Source organism: Orussus abietinus, unplaced genomic scaffold (genome assembly GCF_000612105.2).
Source record: "Orussus abietinus isolate OABI.00-Male unplaced genomic scaffold, Oabi_2.0 scaffold1, whole genome shotgun sequence".
Classification (NCBI taxonomy): domain Eukaryota; kingdom Metazoa; phylum Arthropoda; class Insecta; order Hymenoptera; family Orussidae; genus Orussus; species Orussus abietinus.
This window is the reverse complement of record NW_019396017.1, coordinates 95,896-115,942: the sequence shown is the minus strand read 5'-3', so window position 1 is coordinate 115,942 and position 20,047 is coordinate 95,896. Positions and strand designations below refer to the sequence as shown.

The 20,047-nt window shown below is 43.9% G+C and overlaps 1 protein-coding gene across 1 annotated transcript; it reads left to right on the top strand.

Moving 5' to 3' along the window:
* The first annotated feature begins 1,827 nt into the window (after nt 1-1,827).
* On the top strand, nt 1,828-19,950 carry LOC105697863. Its single transcript, XM_012421595.1, has 15 exons — nt 1,828-1,916; nt 3,006-3,245; nt 6,329-6,517; nt 6,591-7,101; nt 7,210-7,437; nt 7,512-7,817; nt 7,910-8,044; nt 8,127-8,869; nt 9,019-9,208; nt 11,166-11,202; nt 12,088-12,230; nt 15,441-15,446; nt 15,528-15,962; nt 16,047-16,520; nt 16,671-19,950. The coding sequence occupies exons 1-15, from the start codon at nt 1,828-1,830 to the stop codon at nt 16,740-16,742; spliced, it is 3,798 nt and encodes a 1,265-aa protein (XP_012277018.1). The 3' UTR covers nt 16,743-19,950.
* The last annotated feature ends 97 nt before the right edge of the window (nt 19,951-20,047 follow it).

The window sequence follows — 20,047 nt, the reverse complement described above, 5'->3', positions numbered from 1 at the left end:
GTGAAACTTTATGGGTGGAGAGACCTTCCTTACGGCCTCCGTATTCACGTTGTAAAGTTTCAAACGATTCGGTACACCCTGTTCGCAGAAAAGCTTCGTGAATGACTTCTTAGATGCTACTTTCGTATCCCTGTAAGGGTAGGACGAGTCAAAAATAAGACTTTTGTGGGAGCACATCTCTTTCGATGGAGCGAGACGTAGAGCGAACGAGTGGCGGCCATCTTGGTATTCTCTCATCTGGGGTTTAAACAATTTTAAGTTCGTGTTAGCTGCCCTCTGTATTTCTTATGTCAGTAAAAGCAATGTACGACGTGATTTCATGGTCTTTGTAGTATTTGGTACATCGATCTAAGTTTAGATACGCCATACCTTTCTTACTGGATCCATGACTTCTCCGATGAAATTGCCAATTCATTAGCGCCAAACGGATGTTCGAACGTGGGGCCATTTAGAAGTATTCGCTGCGACTTTTCGGCGCCCGAACTTTAGACATTCGTTTCAACGAACAGGAAACGTCAGACCGGTATCGACGCTCCAACCCCTTTTACGAAGAGATTGACCCACGGGCGTCAGCAAGATAATAAGACTACGTAATACTCGGTTTCAGTGTCGAGTTGACGCTAATGAAAAGGTGCCTTGAGAATCTCCTTTGCTAACGAAAACGCGGAATACTTGGGACTCGAGCGGCCATTGGCTGCGCACTAGTCACGTGCGCATGCCGCAGCGATGCGCGCCATCTTTTGAATTGTCCAACCGTCCGCGCGAATATGAATAAACCGTGAATATGAATAGCGCGCATTGAGGAACTACTCGAAGCCCATGTATTTAGTACATATCGCATGTATCCGACACGTCCCACGTACTACGGCCTACTCGCGAGCCAGGAACATCGCTGTAAAGGCGATTTGACGTGTTTGATATATTGTCCGGGTATCGATGTCCAATCGTAGTATCCGCGGCGGCCAAGGGTCGCGCGAGGCACCAACCGATCGGGGAACTACTCGATTGTGCCCGCTTGGAAAATGGCCAACCCGTGCATACGTTAGCTCTAAGTGCAACAGCATTTCCTCGAGCTGGGGGACGATTCGACGAGGGCTCCTCCGGATGAAGGGCACTCTCGAGCGCCCCGCTCGGGGCACGGGGAAAGACAGAACTAATAGAGAAAGGCATTGACTAATGGGAGCGTTTCCGATACTGAAAGAAACGCTCGAAATGCCGGGAAGTTCGGGAATCCGGGCCGAGGGAGGAGAACCCCTTGCATTCCCGAACCTCGAACTCTCGAGTCCTCGGGGAGAGAGAGAAAGCCCTCCGACAAAAGCACTTCCCGATCCAATAACGTTCACAAGGTCGCATTCGTCGCGAGTTTCCTTATTTCTGCAAAATTCAATGGCCCCCGAGTTTTCGGTCCGGGAACTTTTATCCGCGCGGAGTAATCCACGGAGACGTCAAGTCGGGAGAGGAAAAAAGTAGTCCCCCCTCGCGGTACGTTAATGCCGCCGACGTAGCCCCTCCCCGACTCGTTCGAATTGGCGTTCCAATTTTCGCCGAGTTCCACGGCACTCCGATCCGAGGAAAATATCGACCACGTGACGTCACGAGCCATTACCTATTTGGCGCGGCGCACCGCCATCGCTCTCGTCTCTGCGAGCGAAAACTCCGCTGTCGGTTCCGGGTGAAAAACAGTCCCGATTCGTTTCATCCCAGGATGGGTCGCACTCATGGTGCGTATAGGTTAGGTTAGATCCGCTCCAGCGGGAAATATCGGGAAAAAAAAGCTACGCCTGGGGCAGTCTTTGATGACCCTTTGGTCGGAAAGAGCAAGAGATAATGCCCAAACGGCATTTCTTCGCCGTTCCCAGAGGTTATGACAGTATAAGAGGGGTCTTCGCGAATAAAGACGGCTTGAACGTCCCTAAGTACGATCGTTTCCTTTCGAATTCTCGAAAAGTAGAATCCGTGCTCAAAGGCCACCCGCGTTGGAACCGAAACCTTTAAATCGAAGGAAGACAAGGGAAAAGAGGAATCACGGGGTGATCGCGTAATGAAAAGAAGGAAATTAATTAGATGGAAATTATATTTACAGCTCGAAGTCTCTACGTTTTCGGTAAAATCTAGAAATTTCTTTTTAGAATGAGCGTTTCACTTTTCGTTAAGTCCGTGTTGGTTTGAGTGTTTGTATGTATGTGTTGGTATGAGCGTTTCACTTTGCGTTGCGCCCGTCGGTTCGTAACGTGCGAACTTACGAGGTTTATAAGAGGTTTCAAAGAAAAGTGAGAGAAAAAAAAGAAACGAACAGGTCTCCCTAGGCCTATCGATTTTCACCCTGACTCCGACTGCGTTGCAGCTCGTTAAGGGGATGTGGAAGCGGCATCCGAAAGCTCAATTGTTCATGAAACTTTTCTACGAACTGGGTTTCTCAAATCGTTTCATACTTTAAAACGTGAATATGGAGACCCTAAGGTAGGTCCTGAAACTCGCGAAAATTTCATTCTTTATAAAGTATTTTTAAAATACCTATAAACAAATTAGAAAGGAATTGAAATTTCATGAGTTTCAGGACCTTCCTTATAGTCTCCTTATTCACGCTGTAAAGTTTCAAACTATTCTGTAAACCGAGTTGGGAGAGAAAAGTTTTATAAACAAAACCTCTTCGACGCCACTTTCACATCACCTTAAAAGTTCCAAGTTACATCCGTAGGTGTAGAAAGCGAGCGAATGGCAGGAAAGAATCAGGTTCGCTGTCCGCGTTGGTTTGAGCATTTGTACGTATGTGTTGGTATGAGCGTTTCACTTTTCGTTACACCCGCCGGTTCGTAACGTGCGAGCTTACGAGGTTTCAAAGAAAAATGAGAGAGAAAAAAAAAAGGAATGAACAGGTCTCCCTAGGCCTATCGATTCTCACCCTGACTCCGACTGCGCTGCAGCCTGTTAAAAGTTCCAAGTTACATCCGTAGGTGTAGAAAGCGAGCGAATGGCAGGAAAAAATCAGGTTCGCTGTCCCGTAGGACGGCGAGCGCGGTCTCAGGGTTCGCCCCCGAGGGCCAGCTTCCGAGCGCCGCGAAGCCGCCGTCCTCGAGCTCCTCCTCGGCCTCGGGGCGCAGCGAGGATGCCCCGAATTATGGCAGCCTGGCCGGCAGCGACCACGTCGCCCAGTCCCAGCAGGACGACAGCGGCCCCGACGAGAGCCCCGTCTACATACTCACGTCCGCCAAGGGCGACCGCAGCTACAAGCTGCGCGACTCTAGGTAAGAAGCCTCTCCACCGCCATGGAGATATAAAATAAAATGGCTGACTGAATTTTCTCACGTTTCGCCGGAGTTGCGCCCTGGCTCTCCCTTCGCTCTTTTTCCCGATAAATCTAGTTTAAATCTATTTTCCACGTGCCTCCACTGGCTCGGTACGAGGGGCTTGCTCTTCCGGTTAGTTGACGCCAGGGTGAATCGACTGGCCCTTACAGGCACCGAGGTGGCGGCAACTTTCCAAGGGACGGCCAAATATCGGATGACACGCGCCGGATTAAGCGCTCCAAGGTGTAAAGGTGGCTACACACGTGAGGATGGATCGTACACTGTTAAAAAAAAAAGTATCATAATTTTGTAACATTTTTGTTGAAAGTTTTATTCGGACATGGTATACCAATTTTGTAACATATTTTCAAATAAAATGTATAACATATATTATGAGTTTAGTATATATGTGTAAGAAATTTATAATATATGTTATAAATTTGTGTTGATTGGTACTTGATGTTAAACGTCTTTTCTGCAAACAAGCAAATTTGACATATGATTCGGGCACGTTCGAGGACGATTTTAGAGACAGACCTATCTTAAACGCCGAAAAAAATCATTTTGCATTTATCGTGGTATCAAACCCGGAACTCTCGGAAACGTAGTAGTTACGTTGTCCATGATGCTAGCGGGGTTTTCTATTGATTGTAAGAATTTCTTTTAATATTATTTAANTAATAAATGTATACCAATTCACCATTAAAACGTCCAATTCATCATTTTACTGCAACCTTATGTACTAAAAGTGTATGAATTTTTTTAACAGTGTACAGATTTGCGAGCCGTGTAGCTTCGTCGAGTTTTTCTACACGGTGGAACGAAGTTGGCGGCCATGGCTTATGGAGCGGTGTACTTGTTCAAAATGGAATAGAGAAGTTTTGTACCAGTTTTCTCTACGATGCGTGGTTTATGTAGAATATTTAGTTAAACATTAGCCAACAAGGCGCGCCAATTAATCGAACGCTTATCAGCCGCGCTCTACTTGTTGGATATATGGATTCCGAACACCCAATCACTGGATATTTTTTGATTATACCGAGAATAAAAGGGGGGAAACTAGGGACGAGCTTTTTTTCTCGTTTCCTCTTGCCGTTAGATAGCCTGTCGTCATATTGCTGTTTTGTAAAGTCGGGGGGAAAGAGGGAGGAAGAGAACGTCCCTTGTCTTTTGTTCCCAATGTGGCGGCTTTCACAGTCATATCGGTGTATGGGGTACATTTCTCCTAAGCCCATGGCTCTATTGTTTGCGGCATTGAAGCAAGACAACTTGAAACATGCTCTCCGATTCGCATTTCGCTAATCAGCGCGCCTGATAGACTATTTTCCAATTAATCTTTACGGATAAGTTATGCACCATAGAATGAAAAATAGTACAGGACTTTTCCCACTCCATTTTCTATAAGGATAACGTAGTGACCGCCAGTCTTCTTACATCCTGTATAGCGACCACATGTCAGACGTATTTGTAAAGATCTTTTAACTTAGTTTAATAATTATTTGTTAATCTGGTTGGACTGTTTAGCAGGTTCAACCTGGGTCTTGTCTTCTGAGTGGATCTACAATCATATTCAATAATCATTGTTGTTATTTCTTATCGTAACGTGTGTAGCCATCTTAACGGGAAGTAAATGGTTTGAACTACCGCCTGCTGCTGATCGTTTTATTTTCAGGGAACGGTACAGGCTTCCACCCGCTAAAAGTTGTTACGTACGAGTCCCGCGATACCGTGTTCTTTTTGGAGAACAATTCCTAGAAGCGGTACACGCTCGTGAAACTGCTACCCGTTAATGGTCCCGCCGTAACGTTTGGTTTTGCAACTGCCAAACGAACCTGCGATCTGCAGAATTCTCGTATTGCCGTTTTCCTGTCTACGCCTTGAATCGATCAACCACAATCTCCAGGATATCCAAGCGTCGTTCTATTTTAATCTACCGTGAATTCATTTCGAAAATATCTGTAAAAATCTCAGCAGCTGGTATCGGTTCCAGTGGGACTATATACTTGTTCCCCGCAACAAAACCGCCGAATGATATTGATCTGCCGTGTACGCGCGCACTGTGGCATCTCTTTTCATCCGCAATACCGAAATATTTACGCTCAATTAATTCGCACGAGTTCCATCAGCCGCATTTTCGTAACGGCTCTTTCCCTCTTTGTCGGATTTCACGTCGAATGGCGATTGACGGATCGGCATATCTGCGATGCATTTCGACGTGGATGAAGACTCGACACCTCTGCTCTTTCGAATCTCATAACTTGTGTAATATTCGTGGAATATATTCGCTGGCCGGGATTTAGGCAGTAAATCCTACTATGAATTGCAAGCTTGACATTTATTGAGCCGAGCTGTTAATGTCATCGAAATGTCGCGTTCTTTAGGCCAGTAGCTAAACGTGGCGGCCGAAATTTATGCGCTTACGAGGTCAGGTAACTTTGCGGATGGTTAAGAAAAGTCTATCCAAATTGGGGGATAAACGACAGGTTTATGGAGATTTATCGGGGGTCGCAGAGGCGCGTTCCTTTTAAGAAAGTCGAAAGGCGGAAATGGTCCGGCACAGCAGCGCGGCCACGTGGAAGATCGACGAATCGCCGATGTCCGTTTTCTTACACTTGTTTACCGTATCAAGATTCGATTTTCGTGGTTAGATCTTAGATCAACGTCACGATTCTGACAAGTGGGATTTGATTATTCTTTTTTCGGGAAAGTGGTTACGCGTTTGAATATAAAACGGGAGGATGACTTGTGTAGAAGATGAAAGGCGATTTCAAATTCAAAAGATAAATTAGATATATTAATCGCGATTGTTCTATGCGCCTATTGCACACATATGCTTTCTAGTTGACATGCTTGCTGTCGAATTCCGATGATTTGTTTATGCGTTCAACGATGCTCTTTCTTTACAGCAAGTGGATCTTAGAGGTTAGACGTTGCTTGTTTTGGCGAGCCAGTGTTTCGGTTATAATTAACTCGTCTTATTTTTGACTAGATTTCAATCTCTTCTAGAACGTCTGTGGTAAAGCTGAATTGTTTACTTTCAGAATCATAGAAATTGCTGGAGGGCGAGAAGTCTTTTCCCAAAGTAGAGGCAAAGTTGCTGCTAGAAAACCACGTTTCCTTGCTGCGTCGAATTCCCTAACCAATGACGATAGTTCCGGAGATAACAAACTTACGGTCAAGAAGAGTAACAAATCCCCGAACAGACAGAGTGTTTGGGAATTGCGGAGCAGGTAAGCGGTCATGTTAGACTAGAAGGGTAGCGAGCGATAGAAGAAATTTATTTTGCATATTGCATCGTTTCAGATGTGGGGAAGCAAGAAGACAACGTGCTAATCGTGAAGTAACAGAAACAGTATTTTCATCGGAGGTGCATTCTGTTCGCCGTAACCCGGGAAAGTCTATTCTTGAATATGATTCTCCTAAGAGCAATCGAAGCAATCGCATAAACAACTATAATTCAATCTTAAATAGCAATAATGTAGAGTATAACGTGCCGAAAAGTATTACCGATTTGAATTATGGGCTACCAAAGAACTGTGTAGATTATCAATCGAATCACACAACCCCTGCTCGAAGTATGGCGATTGTTAGCGATGGTGAAGTAGTCGTTTTTGACGATATTGATGATAATTGGCAAGGATTAAGGCTAGATTTGGCCTCGACTGATGCTAACCAAGTTACTACGAGTGGCTTGGACCTAGAGACTGATGAACTACAACGAGGTCGAATACCGCCAGAGCCTCCCAGTTCTAGCATCGGTAGCACACCTAGTCCTACGGCAGGTTATCGTCGAAATACTTCTGACTTCTTTAAGGTAATGACTGCTCACAAAAAAGTCACACTAATTACTATTTTTTTTGGAGATAATTAATTTCAGTTTTGATATTTCAAAGTCTCTAAAAGCTTCTTCCTTCACTTACAGGTTGTTACACCCGCGAGTGATTGTGATTCGCCTTCTCCAGAACGTGATCATAAAGTAACAAGGGTAATTGGTGAATTACCAATTGCACAATATTCTGGAAGTCCACGTCGGTATGGAATACGTGACAATCCCCGACTGCCGAGTCTTCTTTCATCTCCAAGTGTCTACATGACACCTAGACCTGGTTTTCCACAAAGAGTATTACCAACAACGCCTAACCAAAAAGAAGTAAATACTTTGTGACTTTATTTATGTTATAATTATAAAAATGTACTATTACTAAGGCACGTTACTTCTTTTAGAAGGAAGACAATGCATCAGAGATCGTTGTAGAAAATCCTGTGATAGAAACTATTGTTTCCCGACAAGAGGATCAAGCAATGGGTCCCACCTCCCGTTCAACAGAGGCTGAAGATGAAGAAGATGAAGATTTATTAAAACCATCAGTTTTACCTGTTGAAAATTTAAGTAGTCTCGTCTCTCCAGGTGGAAGCACTTTTGATTATTTATATGAGTTTTCCGAGACAAGGAAAGTGCTAGAAGAATTCTTTAAATGCCCTCCATCAGTAGAAGAAAAAGAAAATACTACAGAGTCGTTTCCTTTTCAAGTGAGTTGCTGATTCTTAGCTTTGCCTGATATTTATTCTGAAATCAATAATTCGCCATCGGATACATACCAATTTTCTTTCATATTTAATAGGATCTAGATTATGAACTACGGAGACAAGGAGGTAGTGCATATGTGGGTCAGCGATTAGCCAGTGGACCACCGACAACAGAAGAGGTTGTAGTGCATGAATCTCCAAAGAAGCAACAAGCGGACTTTCCACAAACCGTGAGCACGTTATATAAAAATTTTTATAATTTTATCACCGAAATTGGTTTTAATTTAAACACATTTTCCGTTTTTCTGCTAGACCGTGGAACACGAAAACAATTTCCTAGATCTCTCTGTAGGAACTGGTAGCAGCGAAGACTTGGGAGAAACGGAGGTGGGTCTCCAAGTTGGCCACTCACGAAACTTTACACTGAGCCCAGAAACAACGGATTGCGACAGCAATTGCGGTGATTTAGACAGTGAGATGTCATTAATGATGATAGATAATGAATTGATGCCAGCAAGTGGGTTACTTGGATCAGTTGGAGATTTGGGTAATAACTCTGATTCTCTAAGAATATATACCAGTATGCCTGTGTTAGAAGATGGATTATCCAGCGGACATGCGAGTGACACCGATAACAATAATCCTACAGTGATGTTAATGAAACGTCAGATAAATGAAATTGGAAAGGAGATTATTCAGAGAACTCGTAACGACATGCTAGGTCCTGATAATGATTCTACCAAGGATGTCAGTTTAAGCGTAACTAAAGACATTTTACACTCTCTTAAATCTACTTCTCCTGATTTGTTTGTAACAAAAAAGGAGAATTCGTACGAAGGAAATGAATTGGAGCTAGATGGTTTAGATCCATTGGGAACGCCTCCTCCACCAGCTCCGCAGGGAAGACAAAGTGCAAGTTTGGAAACCAGTGGTGGTGAAGTAGAAGCAGCTATTAAAGACATTAGAATGGCTTTACAAAGAACTAAAACGTTACCTGTCAAATCACCGTCCGAGGAACCTCCTGAACCAAGTGTCAGTCCCATCTGGGTCCCAAGGTACGTTAGAATATCTTTTGCAAGGGTATTCCAAAAACTGAATGTACCGTCAGAAAGACAAACTCGTAATTTTAGACTTATTGCGATTTTGGAATACCCTGTAAATTATTGCTCTCCATTCGCTTTAAGTACGTCTAACTAAAGTGTAGTATGTTGGATGGCAGAAGAAGGGTATGCGCAGAAAGTAATAGCGAAGACTCCGAAGCACGGCGAGGAGGTGAAGAAGGTGATGCAGACGTTGAAGAAGGAGTCGACGAAGAAGAAGCCGACACCGATTTGGAGACAGACCGACTGCTTGGACAACAAAGGACCGATGATCAGGGGTTTTACGATGACAAGGTAATCATGGTTCTTGCAACTTTTCTGGAGACAAACTATTACACATCATCATTGAAAGTAGACACCATGCAAATAGGTGGAAAAGATATGCCGTTTTAATTTATATAATACGATTAATCAAATCGTAAAGATAAGTTCCTGTCCACGTTTTATATCACGGCTTTACTTCCTAAGAATCCATCTTGCACTTTTGTACATATCAACAAAGCATCGATGTATGTTTGCACACACAATGTCTATGATGAGATTAACATTTCCCCTATCATTCCACGTCATGTCTTGTTTCATATCTTATAAAGAATTTATTGTGCAGTAGTAATATGGGAAATAGTACTTTGTCAATCGGAAGCTGTGATCTGTCACGTGTAACCATTTCCATCTTGCATCTATTGTTAACAGGTTGCATCGGTTCTCTTAATCCATTCTGTTAACAAAATGTACTAAATGTTCCATAACATGTTGCTATCACTAATTAAAAATGTGGAAGATTCGGCCTGAGAGATCGAGCTCGAGGGTTGTGCGTTAAAACAAAGTGTATTTCCTGTATTGTATGTAGAGCATTAACAGCGTTAGCGTGCTACTAATGTCGTCTTGGTGTTACGCAGGGATGGCGGAAGCCTAAAACTAGGACAATGTTACCATCAATGAGTACAAAAATCAGTACTCCAAAGCAAACCCCTCCTAAAACCTTGAGTGTCACTCCCTTAGAGATGCTAGCACCCTCGGAACCTCTACCTTCGACCTCGACCTCTGTATCTCCACCTCCGACTGTCTCTGTTATACAATCACCCCCTTCCGAACGTGAAATGACCACCCCAACGCAACCTTCGTCGAGCCCTCAGAAGACCCCAGTCAAAAACTCTTCCTCGCCTCCCCAGAGCCTCAAGGAATCCGGCAGCAAGGTGAAAAAGGTGCCCTTTCAGTTGCTATCACTCTGTGTTATATGTCTGCTTTGGCTGACAACTATCACTGGTGTATGCTCTCTTAGTTGAACTACCAGTAATCTTCGCTGGGGTCCGATTGCATCTACAAAACCCTGCTAGAAGGATTCATTGGCTCCTGCAGGTTCTGGTTAAAAACGAGCGAAATAGATAATATATACCCGCTTTGTTTATCTTTCTCTAAACTCTGCGAGTTTGTTACTTTTCAATGTTTGTTTTTTATCAGACCAAATGCAATTATGTGAAATCCCTCGAGCAGGGGCATAGGGTATTTCTCCCGAATCATTAGTTGATTGTCTTGTTACGATCGAGGTGCTTGTATCGATTGTTAATAACGACTTTTACGAGAGGATTGTACGGATACGGTATAATTCGTGGTTGAAATAACGGTGGTCTTCAAGCACTATAATTTCAAATCAACAGTCACTTACTGAAGTGACAAGATACCACGTACTTACAGTTTATTGCGTGAGACATTTCTATCAGTGCATTGCAATCGTAAGCACGCAGTAGGAAAGTAACATAAGATAGAAAAAGTGTTCAGTAATTTCACTATTGTGTACACCTATAGAGAATGGACTGATAGTTCACTGAATGGTTTCCTATTTATATAAAACGTTTCACCTATCCTTTATTTTTATATGAACGAGAAAATGTGCATGCTTCCTATTACGCCAATACACTTTTCCCATTTGTTTGATTTAATTTTCAGGTGCATGTGCGTGCGGATTTTCATTTAGGTTTTGTTTTTATCGATTCAAATAGCCTTAGGAATTAGTTATTCAAGTGTTTAAGTTAAACTGATTTAGGTACTTGACGAAATTCCCAGAGAATTCGGAAAACGGTTGCATGAGCGTTCTCCCGAAATCGATGTTAGCGCATCTGGTCAAATCGATGACGTTTTAGAATTGTTTGCCTATAGGACATATTGACTCAGTTAATTGACATGTCTAATCGATCTAAGTACTTACAGCCGTACGCGTGCCGTAACTTACACTACTTTCTGCTGTTTCCAGGACAAAGAGGGGAAGAAAAAGAGCAGGAACAAGGAAGGTAATGTCATATTAGTTGCACGAAATGCCGCTCAATCGATAACTCTGCTTTGTACTATCACGAGTACAGAAATTGATGGTTACCTTCCAATGAAAATCTCGAGCGATCATGGTATAAGGCAGATCTATCTGGAGAGGTTTCGATGACACCGTATCTCGCGGTCTCATCTTGTCCGATAACAACTATGATGTCTAAGTCAAGGCATCGAACTCTCCTCCTACCTTTTATCAAGTGAAATGTCAAATTGAATGTTGTAATCCGATAAGACTGGGATCTCTAGCGAGGTACATAACTATAAGTATTTACCATTGCATCCACTTATCTATTGACTGACTTTTACTGCCACCGCCGCGGATATGTGATGTATCTCGATCTCAATGGCACACGACTGGTGAGTTGTATACCACTCGTTTCTCGTTACATCATAAGGCGAGCTTGACTCCAGTGTCGATTATCAGTTAGGCGGTCTTAAACGAGACAATATTGGAATCTTAATAATCGTACGTCGCGTCTACGTCGTATCGACGTAGAAATTAGCCGCTCCTAATCTCGCCTTTCGGGCTGGGCCATTATTGTCTCTTATTCGCCGGCGACTAAATCAAACGCCTTCGTGTGTAGACGTTAAACGCTTGTAATTCATTCAGCCTTGATTTTAAAGCGAATCCGATGCTACAGCTGTTCCATATCCGCCGTCTAGTATGGACGTACCGAGCGTGGTCGTTTGTCAAAGCCAATCTCCCGAGGAGGTCGAAGAGTCTCGGGCCGTCCCGGTGCCCGCGTTTAAAATTCTCAATTATTCCGCCGATTGTCTGTCAGTTTTCGGCAAACTGACCAGTGAACGATGCGGCACGCGCACCAAACGATTTATTTCCGTGGGAATTTCAGCTTTGCTGGACGACCCCTCAGTCCTGATCGAGGGGGTGCTCTTCCGAGCAAGATACTTGGGCTCTACTCAGCTGGTCTGCGAGGGCCAGCCCACAAAGTCGACCAGGATGTGCCAGGCTGAGGAGGCAGTGTCCAGAATAAAGGTATGTACTCGGATTTGATCTGTACCCTAGGATATGTTCGGTGTGTGCGGAAAGTGCAAATATTCCCGGGCTTGTAATATCTGTCGATGGATCGATCGCGCTCCGATCGGAGATTATCGGCGATCAAGACGCGCAAGTCACGTAATTACTGTAAATATGATTTTCTAGTTGACGGGACATGCGGTCTTTATCTTTCTCTCTCTTAGAAAGTGCAGTTCACTTTAGAGGACTCAGTATCAGTAAAGAAAATCGGAGGATTATTATTATTATTATTTAGTAGCATGCACCAAATGCTTTGACGTCACTTTAATTTGCTATGTATATCACGGTGAATAACGATGCAACGTTTTGATAGCTTAATGTGGACGTTTTTAACTTTTTGAGGTGACTCGCGTTCTGTGCACATTTCTCAAGCTCTTTTTTTTTTCTGGTGTAAAGATTTATGGTACTTCTTGGGAGGCTGCTGATACGTATACGTATATGTATAAATAATTGACGAATCTTCTCTCTCGACTCTTGGGGATTTTACTGTTGATGTGTCGGTATCTCGAAGAGATACCTTTAGAAGGACTACGGTACACAAATGCCTCGCTCTCTCTTTAGGTGGATCTTCTCATTAGAGAGTTACAAGTAACTTCTTTCCCTCAAATAGTTAAAATACTTAATCTTTAGGTAACTACTTTAGTTAAACCTCAGAGTACGCAGCAGGAAAGAACGGCGGACGCTCGGTCCGTTCTTTTCTGTCCGATAATCGCAGACACGACGAAACTTTGTCATTTCTTTTTTGTAATAAATGAATCCTTACTTTTTTCTCGACTTCTCAGACTCGCTAAAGTTGTATACACAATTTAATACTATTAACCTTTAATGGAACACACACACACACATACACACATTTATTAATTTATCAATTTATCTGCGTTTATTGAATGATACTCTGAGGTTTAGTTCACCGTTCTTTACGGCAATCAGTGCTTCGAATTGGATGGGACGAAGATGTCAGTTAAATTCAATATCCACGTAAAAGAGCAGGAAGTTTTTTGCGACTCCTCGAATTGGCACACAACTCCTTCGTAATTTTGTCATCCACTGTGTACAGGAATATGTAGAAAATTTGGAAACGGCGCGACAGGATGTCTTCGTCGTGCGTCTGTGTATGTGGTACCATTCCGAGCACTGGTTGCAGTCCGTCTATTTTATATGATTAATTCTAATAACTGTGAACTGGCCGTTGTGTAAAGAGGCCTGAATGTTTCAGTGTAGCGCCCCCTTCCTCACATCACCAACACCACCACCCGACCACCGACACTGTCATCTTCTCGGTGTAACTTTTAATGTGTCTGTCTGTCTGTCTCTCCGTCTGCCTATCTGTCTACCTGTCTCCGTTAATCTCCGTTCCCTCTTGTTTTTTTTTTATTTCTTTCTGCTTGCTATCCTCAACAGTTCCTGTAGGGTAACCGTTCGCCACATGTCGAGTTTTGCACACAGTGATTTACAACCGCCCTCCCGTCTTATCGATACCGTCAAAATCTTATCCTGTTTACTCGACCTACAAGTTACCTATTCTCGCGCCACGAATTAGCCACTCTGGAGAAAAATCGGTCACCCTGCAAGTGAGAAATCCTGAAGATCGTTTCACGGCGGGATCTAATCGGCAAAGGGACCGCGAAAGTAAATCGACACCTCGCTTGAAAGCACCCGAATATGTACACGTTTGCTTTTGAATATGAGATCCCTTTAAATGTCAAGCCACGGGATGCGCTTCAGGGGGGAATAACAGAGAACACACACAATTCTTGCGTGGACTCGACGGCTTTTATCACCGTAGAAGTTAACACCTCTTTCGCTTATCTCTTTTGCTCGCCTGCCTAAGCTTCGTGCAGTAGACTCGTATTTGACGGCAGCCTCTAGAACCAGATTTGAGAATGGAGTTGGGAGTATCGCTTACACTAGTGACGGACATCTTGACCCCTGTCGATGCGAGAATGAGCGTCCTGTCCGGAACGTGCTTTGCGTCCCTTACACGATATCCTATCCGTGAGCCCGGCTAATGATAACGATCCGATCCGAGCCTGATGCCTTGCGAACACTTTAACGCGGATGTCGATGGTGCTTCTTGTTAACGCCCTGACAAATGAGACGTGTCCTTTCTGGTAAAGTTTGCGTTGGATAATTACAGAGATAGTACTGCCCCGTTACCTCTTAGCGTCCCGAGTCCTTCGAGGCTCGGAGCTGCTCGGGCTCGCTAAATGATTCAAGATCCCGAAAACGTAGGGAAACATTAGACGGCGAATCCTCAAAGGGAATCCGTTCAGCCGAGTCGAGCAGCTCGGAGCCTCCGAGCTTTTTGGCTCTTGGCCTTGTTCTGTGGTGGTGCCGTGGCAATGTGACTAGCAGAGCCTTTGTTTGTTTGTTTGTTTGGCGCGTTACGGAAGGACGGGCCGGTGCCGATGCAGGCTACGCTCTTAAACTATGGGGGGCAGCAGACGTACGGTCGCTGCAGCATTGCGTCCCAAGGAAGCCTCGAGGAAGACGAGTGCGACTCGAGCGAAGAACTTATAGGAAGTGCCTCTGGTGGGGGCCAGTCCGAAACACACGTTGCGGCCCAGACCAAGCTGGCCCCGATCGGAGGCTCGTTGGGGCCTCCAACCGTTTTCAGACTACAGTTTCTCGGGTCGGTGGAGGTGGAAGAGGAAGGGGGACGCAAACGGCGGAAACGCCTTAAGAAGCACATGGTCGAGGAGGCTGTCACTAAGATAAAGGTCCGCCTTGTCCTCATTCCCGCTCGATTCCTTTCTTCGGGACTTTGGGATCACCGAGATTCCCTCGTCTGTCGCACCATCGTCGTACGTTTACGCTAATCCGGAGAGACATTCGGGTACTCGAGGTCGAGCTTTCAACCGCAATGTGCATTTCTCCTTCGCCGAGTCCCTCTCGGTATCTTTGATTTAAGATACCGAGAGGGAAAAGGTTTTGTTTAACCGTTCACGGCGCACAGGAGAAAGGCACGTGCTCGAGTCGGTAAACGCAGTCGCCGTGGTTGTACTACTAGAATTCTTATAGTTTACCGTATCGACGGTGCACTCAAGTCGGCATAGTTTCATTCGTAATTGACATTGACTTATATGTATATGATTGGTGCATACGTGGTACGACTAACGATAACGCTTCTTGTTTACTTTTTATCTTACACGCTACCTCTTGTAACAGGCATTGGTGAGTAGAGACGAGCGCGAGGATCGCGGGGCCTTGCTTTCGAGTAGGTTCTTTTTAACGCTTGATCTTTTATCTATGTAGGCTCCAGATGGAGAGACGCAACCCAGCACTGAAGTCGATCTGTTCATCTCGACCGAGAAAATTATGGTCTTGAACACCGACTTGAAGGAGATCATGATGGATCACGCTTTAAGGACGATATCTTATATAGCGGACATCGGAGATTTAGTGGTCCTCATGGCTAGAAGACGATTCGTACCCCACGAGATGGAGGAAGCCCCGAAGATCAACCGAACTCCGAAAATGATCTGTCACGTATTCGAAAGCGAAGAGGCTCAATTCATTGCACAAAGTATCGGTCAAGCGTTTCAAGTAGCTTACATGGAGTTCCTCAAGGCGAACGGCATCGAAGACCACAGCTTCGTCAAGGAAATGGATTATCAGGAAGTGCTGAACTCGCAGGAGATATTTGGCGACGAGCTGCAGATGTTTGCTAAAAAGGAGATGCAGAAAGAGGTGCGCTCACGCGCGTTGAGGATTTATTTTCCAGGGGGGCCTTTTAGCGTCGCGGTTAATGTACGGTGCAATTGCTCATTTCAGGTGGTGGTGCCGAAAGCTAAGGGGGAAATCCTTGGAGTGGTAATCGTGGAGTCCGGCTGGGGTTCGATGCTGCCAACAGTAGTGATAGCCAATCTAGCACCCGCCGGCGCGGCCGCCCGCTGTGGACAGCTCAATATCGGCGATCAAATAATCGCGATCAACGGGGTATCGTTGGTCGGGTTGCCTCTTTCGACGTGTCAAACGTACATCAAGAACTCAAAGAACCAGACGGTCGTCAAGCTGACCGTCGTCCCGTGCGCACCGGTCGTGGAAGTCAAAATCAAGAGACCTGATACGAAATATCAGTTAGGATTTAGTGTACAAAACGGAGTGATATGTAGTCTGTTGAGAGGTGGAATCGCCGAAAGGGGTGGAGTTCGAGTGGGCCACAGGATAATCGAAATCAACAATCAGAGCGTCGTCGCCGTGCCGCACGAAAAGATCGTCAATCTTCTGGCTACATCCGTTGGCGAAGTATGTACGACCAAATGAATTAACGTCCGAGGGGAAATATGTATACGTTTAACGTAAACGTTGCTTCTCTTTGGCCATTGGTGTAATTAATCGGATTGCGTGAATTCTTACTGTGTACGGTATCTTAATTGTCTCTACTGTCCCTTTCAGATCCTGATGAAGACAATGCCCACGTCGATGTTTAGGCTGTTGACTGGCCAGGAATCTCCGGTGTACATATAAGCGTTGAAATGCCTGGCCATTACGTAGTGAACAGACAATACGTCCGCCATCCATTACTGTACTACCCACCTCTTCTCACCGCGCTGGTTGCTCCACGTGAATTATCGCGCATCGTGATTCTCATCGAGCATCTCAAACATTCACCAGCTCCCGCTTAGCTAATCGTGGCTAATTTAGAAGCCCAACGAACGTTACTAAATATCTACTCGATCATAATTTATATGATTATCATAAATATATTATATAAATATAAATATACAGATTATTAAGAAACGCGAGTTTCTACGGCAGGCACTTGCACGCAGTTAACACGTTCGCGGTAAACTTGCTAGAGAGTAAGTGAGATCATTTAACGCTGTTGCGAATGAGTTTTTAATCATTGTTAAAGTTGCAACGTTGTAAATTTTAGAGAGGAAGGAAAAGGAAAAAGTAATTTCGTTCGTTGACCGCTTCTATAACTTGGCATGTCGTTAATCTAGCGTAACGTTATGCAATGATGGTACAAAACGTAGAATATTATGCCGTAGGTGAAATCGTTGGAGAACCGATCGAGTACGGAGGACGTGGTCTCGGGAATCTTCGACTACGGGAATGTTTTAGTGACACTTCATGTATGCCTACAAGATATATAATTCTACTTACTAAGGTTCCGTAATCCGAAAGTAAAGGGCGGTGTGCTTGGCGGAACCGTTAACTGCTCGCGTTAACGAGAGTGTCTCAACTGCCGTAGAAAGTCGCCTTTTATGCGCCAAGGAAGATGATAAGGGATGCAATGCACATGAATATAAATAGCACAAAGCTCTTTACCCGTGTTTAGAGCAGAGCTGGAACTGTATATTACATGACTAATTACGTAGTACTATTTCTAAAAGGTCTCCCCACTTTTGGAGACTCAATCTACATTCCTTCGTTTAATTGCTACTCTTTCATCCTTACGCTAAGCGATGCTTCGAAGGCGATGCCCTACGTATTACTTTGTACTAAAATCACTATGCGATCTACGGCTTCGAGTGTCTTGTGATTAATACGAGGGTATTTATATAGAAGAGCACAACGTAGACAATGTAATCGGTACTTCTGTTGCGCGAAACATGCGGCAATACTCTAAAACATATATTGAATTCGAAAATGTAGTCTCTCTTCGTTGATCCCTCCGATCTTACGTAATCGAGAATTCATGAAGGAACTCATTCGCGAGGACACGTCAGACCTTTCATCGAAGTGCATTAATTTAGTTTAGCGTTTGTACGGGTTCGTCGAAATGCAAGTTTAAAAATAATACTCGAAGAGAGACTGAAATGCACAACGTTAGAGTATCGAGGAGCAAAAGCCTGTGGGTTAAAACGAATCGTCGCAGGCGCGCCATGACCGAGTGGTGCTCTTACAAATAAATATCCACGATTATTGTGATCTAGGTTTTATCTATTTTTGCTGACTACTCTTCGACTTCGAGCTATTCGGTTTCAAATAACGAGAGGCGGCGTCACGAGCAGGGAGATTCCTAAAATTCGATAAATTTTCAATGCCAAAACACATTCGACCATGTTCGCAGCTAATGTACATGCCTTAGGCCAACATGATTTCTCCTTAATTCCGCCATGGGTGCATAGACGTTCGCAGTTCTCGTTACGAGTTACAGTCTTTCTTTATCAACTGTGAAAAACACAAAAGAAATACCATGTACATAAGGAAAGGTGCAGAAATTCTTTTGCATATACACGCCGCACAGCAGTCGCGGAATATCTGTCTAATCTAAACACATATCCCGTGTGAATACTGCGAAGTTAAGGAATCGGAAATGGAAAAGAAAAAAAATGATAATCCTCCATGTATCCTACGTTGTATCACGTACACATTGCGCTTGCTCGTTACGCGCTGAGCAAACAATACTCGACATTACATGTCGCGGGTGTATACACCATACAGTCATGGATTTTGGCATAGAAACGTTTATCCACGCGGTTCGGTGACCGACGAAAAGCGGTATATAACTCGGTAATAATTATATGGGATCAAAACAAGATGTTATATAGTTGGGTGGCTGAAACTCATCTAGTCACTTTACGCTAAGATTATAAATAATTAAACGAACGCCCAGCCATCGCAAGCCACCCTGACTGAACGTGTCTAGCCACATTTGAATTACTGATTTTGCAATGGAACACGCTAGCTGAGATTGCGCGGTCATCTCTTTTACTTGTACGCGAGAGGCACTTTTAACATGTATCAGGCTACGCAGCCGAAAGGGCGCAGCTAGAAGTGATAACTTATTTCGCAAAAGTTGCGGCGGACCTCGTACCTTGACGAAGCTTTCTTCGGTTGGAACCTACCGAAGTGCCATTCGCTGCGATTATTATACATTAAAAGAAAAAGGAAGAAAAAAGAAGAGCATTTAGATACGTGTAAGTCAATAAGGGAAATAACAATCGCTCCATTTGTATTTTATACATACATACATACATATATATATATACATATAATTCCTTTGTATCTCCAAGTTGCGTTCCGTTTGTACCCTACGCCTGTACTTTATGCTTTCGGTCCAAATTTCTTTGTAATCCTAGTCATAAAACTGCCTTGTACGCGATTAAGTGAGTTTCTTGTAGACTAACGACGGTAATTGGATGTAAAGTTGTTGATCATAATGACTCGTTTGTGTATCGGTACGTTACTTCCAAACGCGTCGTACGCTTCTACGGTGTAAAGCGCGCGATGCGCTCCTGTTTTCTCAGAGGGATAAAGGATAAAGGATAAAGGATCTAGGAAAAATCAGCATCTCCGAATATACCGAAATACGTGACATAATATTTTGAATATAAATAACGACTACCAGTCGGACGCGGTGAACAGCTTTTTTACATTTACGAGACACGGGGCGGAAGGGAAACGATGATCCTGCAAAGTCAGTGTATAGTCGGAGAGGAGTACTGAATCGCGGTCGCGGCTGCAGCGATCAATGAATATTAATTATAAACGCCCACACTCGTACGAGATAAGAGTAATCTATCTTATACATACTAGAGCTTGCGCCGTAGCTTCGCAGGTCACAAACGATGCTACAAAATATCACGACTATCTCTATCAATGTTTGTGAGTGTATTATAAGTTAAATTAATAAATAAGCGAGCTATTGAATGTGTATATGGTAACACTCTACTAGTCCATACAAAGATAACAATAAACTGTAATTTTGAATTCAAATTCGAAATCCGTGCGTTTCCGTTTAACCGGTCTCGTAGAAAGTAGAGCTTAAAAAAACGTGGTATATTCTAGTGGACCTTCCCGGGTTGCTTTTATCCCTGTGA

Coding starts and splice junctions, on each gene's coding strand:
- LOC105697863 (XM_012421595.1), top strand. CDS start 1,828: ATGCCCAAACGGCATTTCTTCGCCGTTCCCAGAGGTTATGACAGTATA. Junction 7,438..7,511: donor CAACGCCTAACCAAAAAGAA/GTAAATACTTTG, acceptor TACTTCTTTTAG/AAGGAAGACAATGCATCAGA. Junction 8,045..8,126: donor AAGCGGACTTTCCACAAACC/GTGAGCACGTTA, acceptor TTTTTCTGCTAG/ACCGTGGAACACGAAAACAA.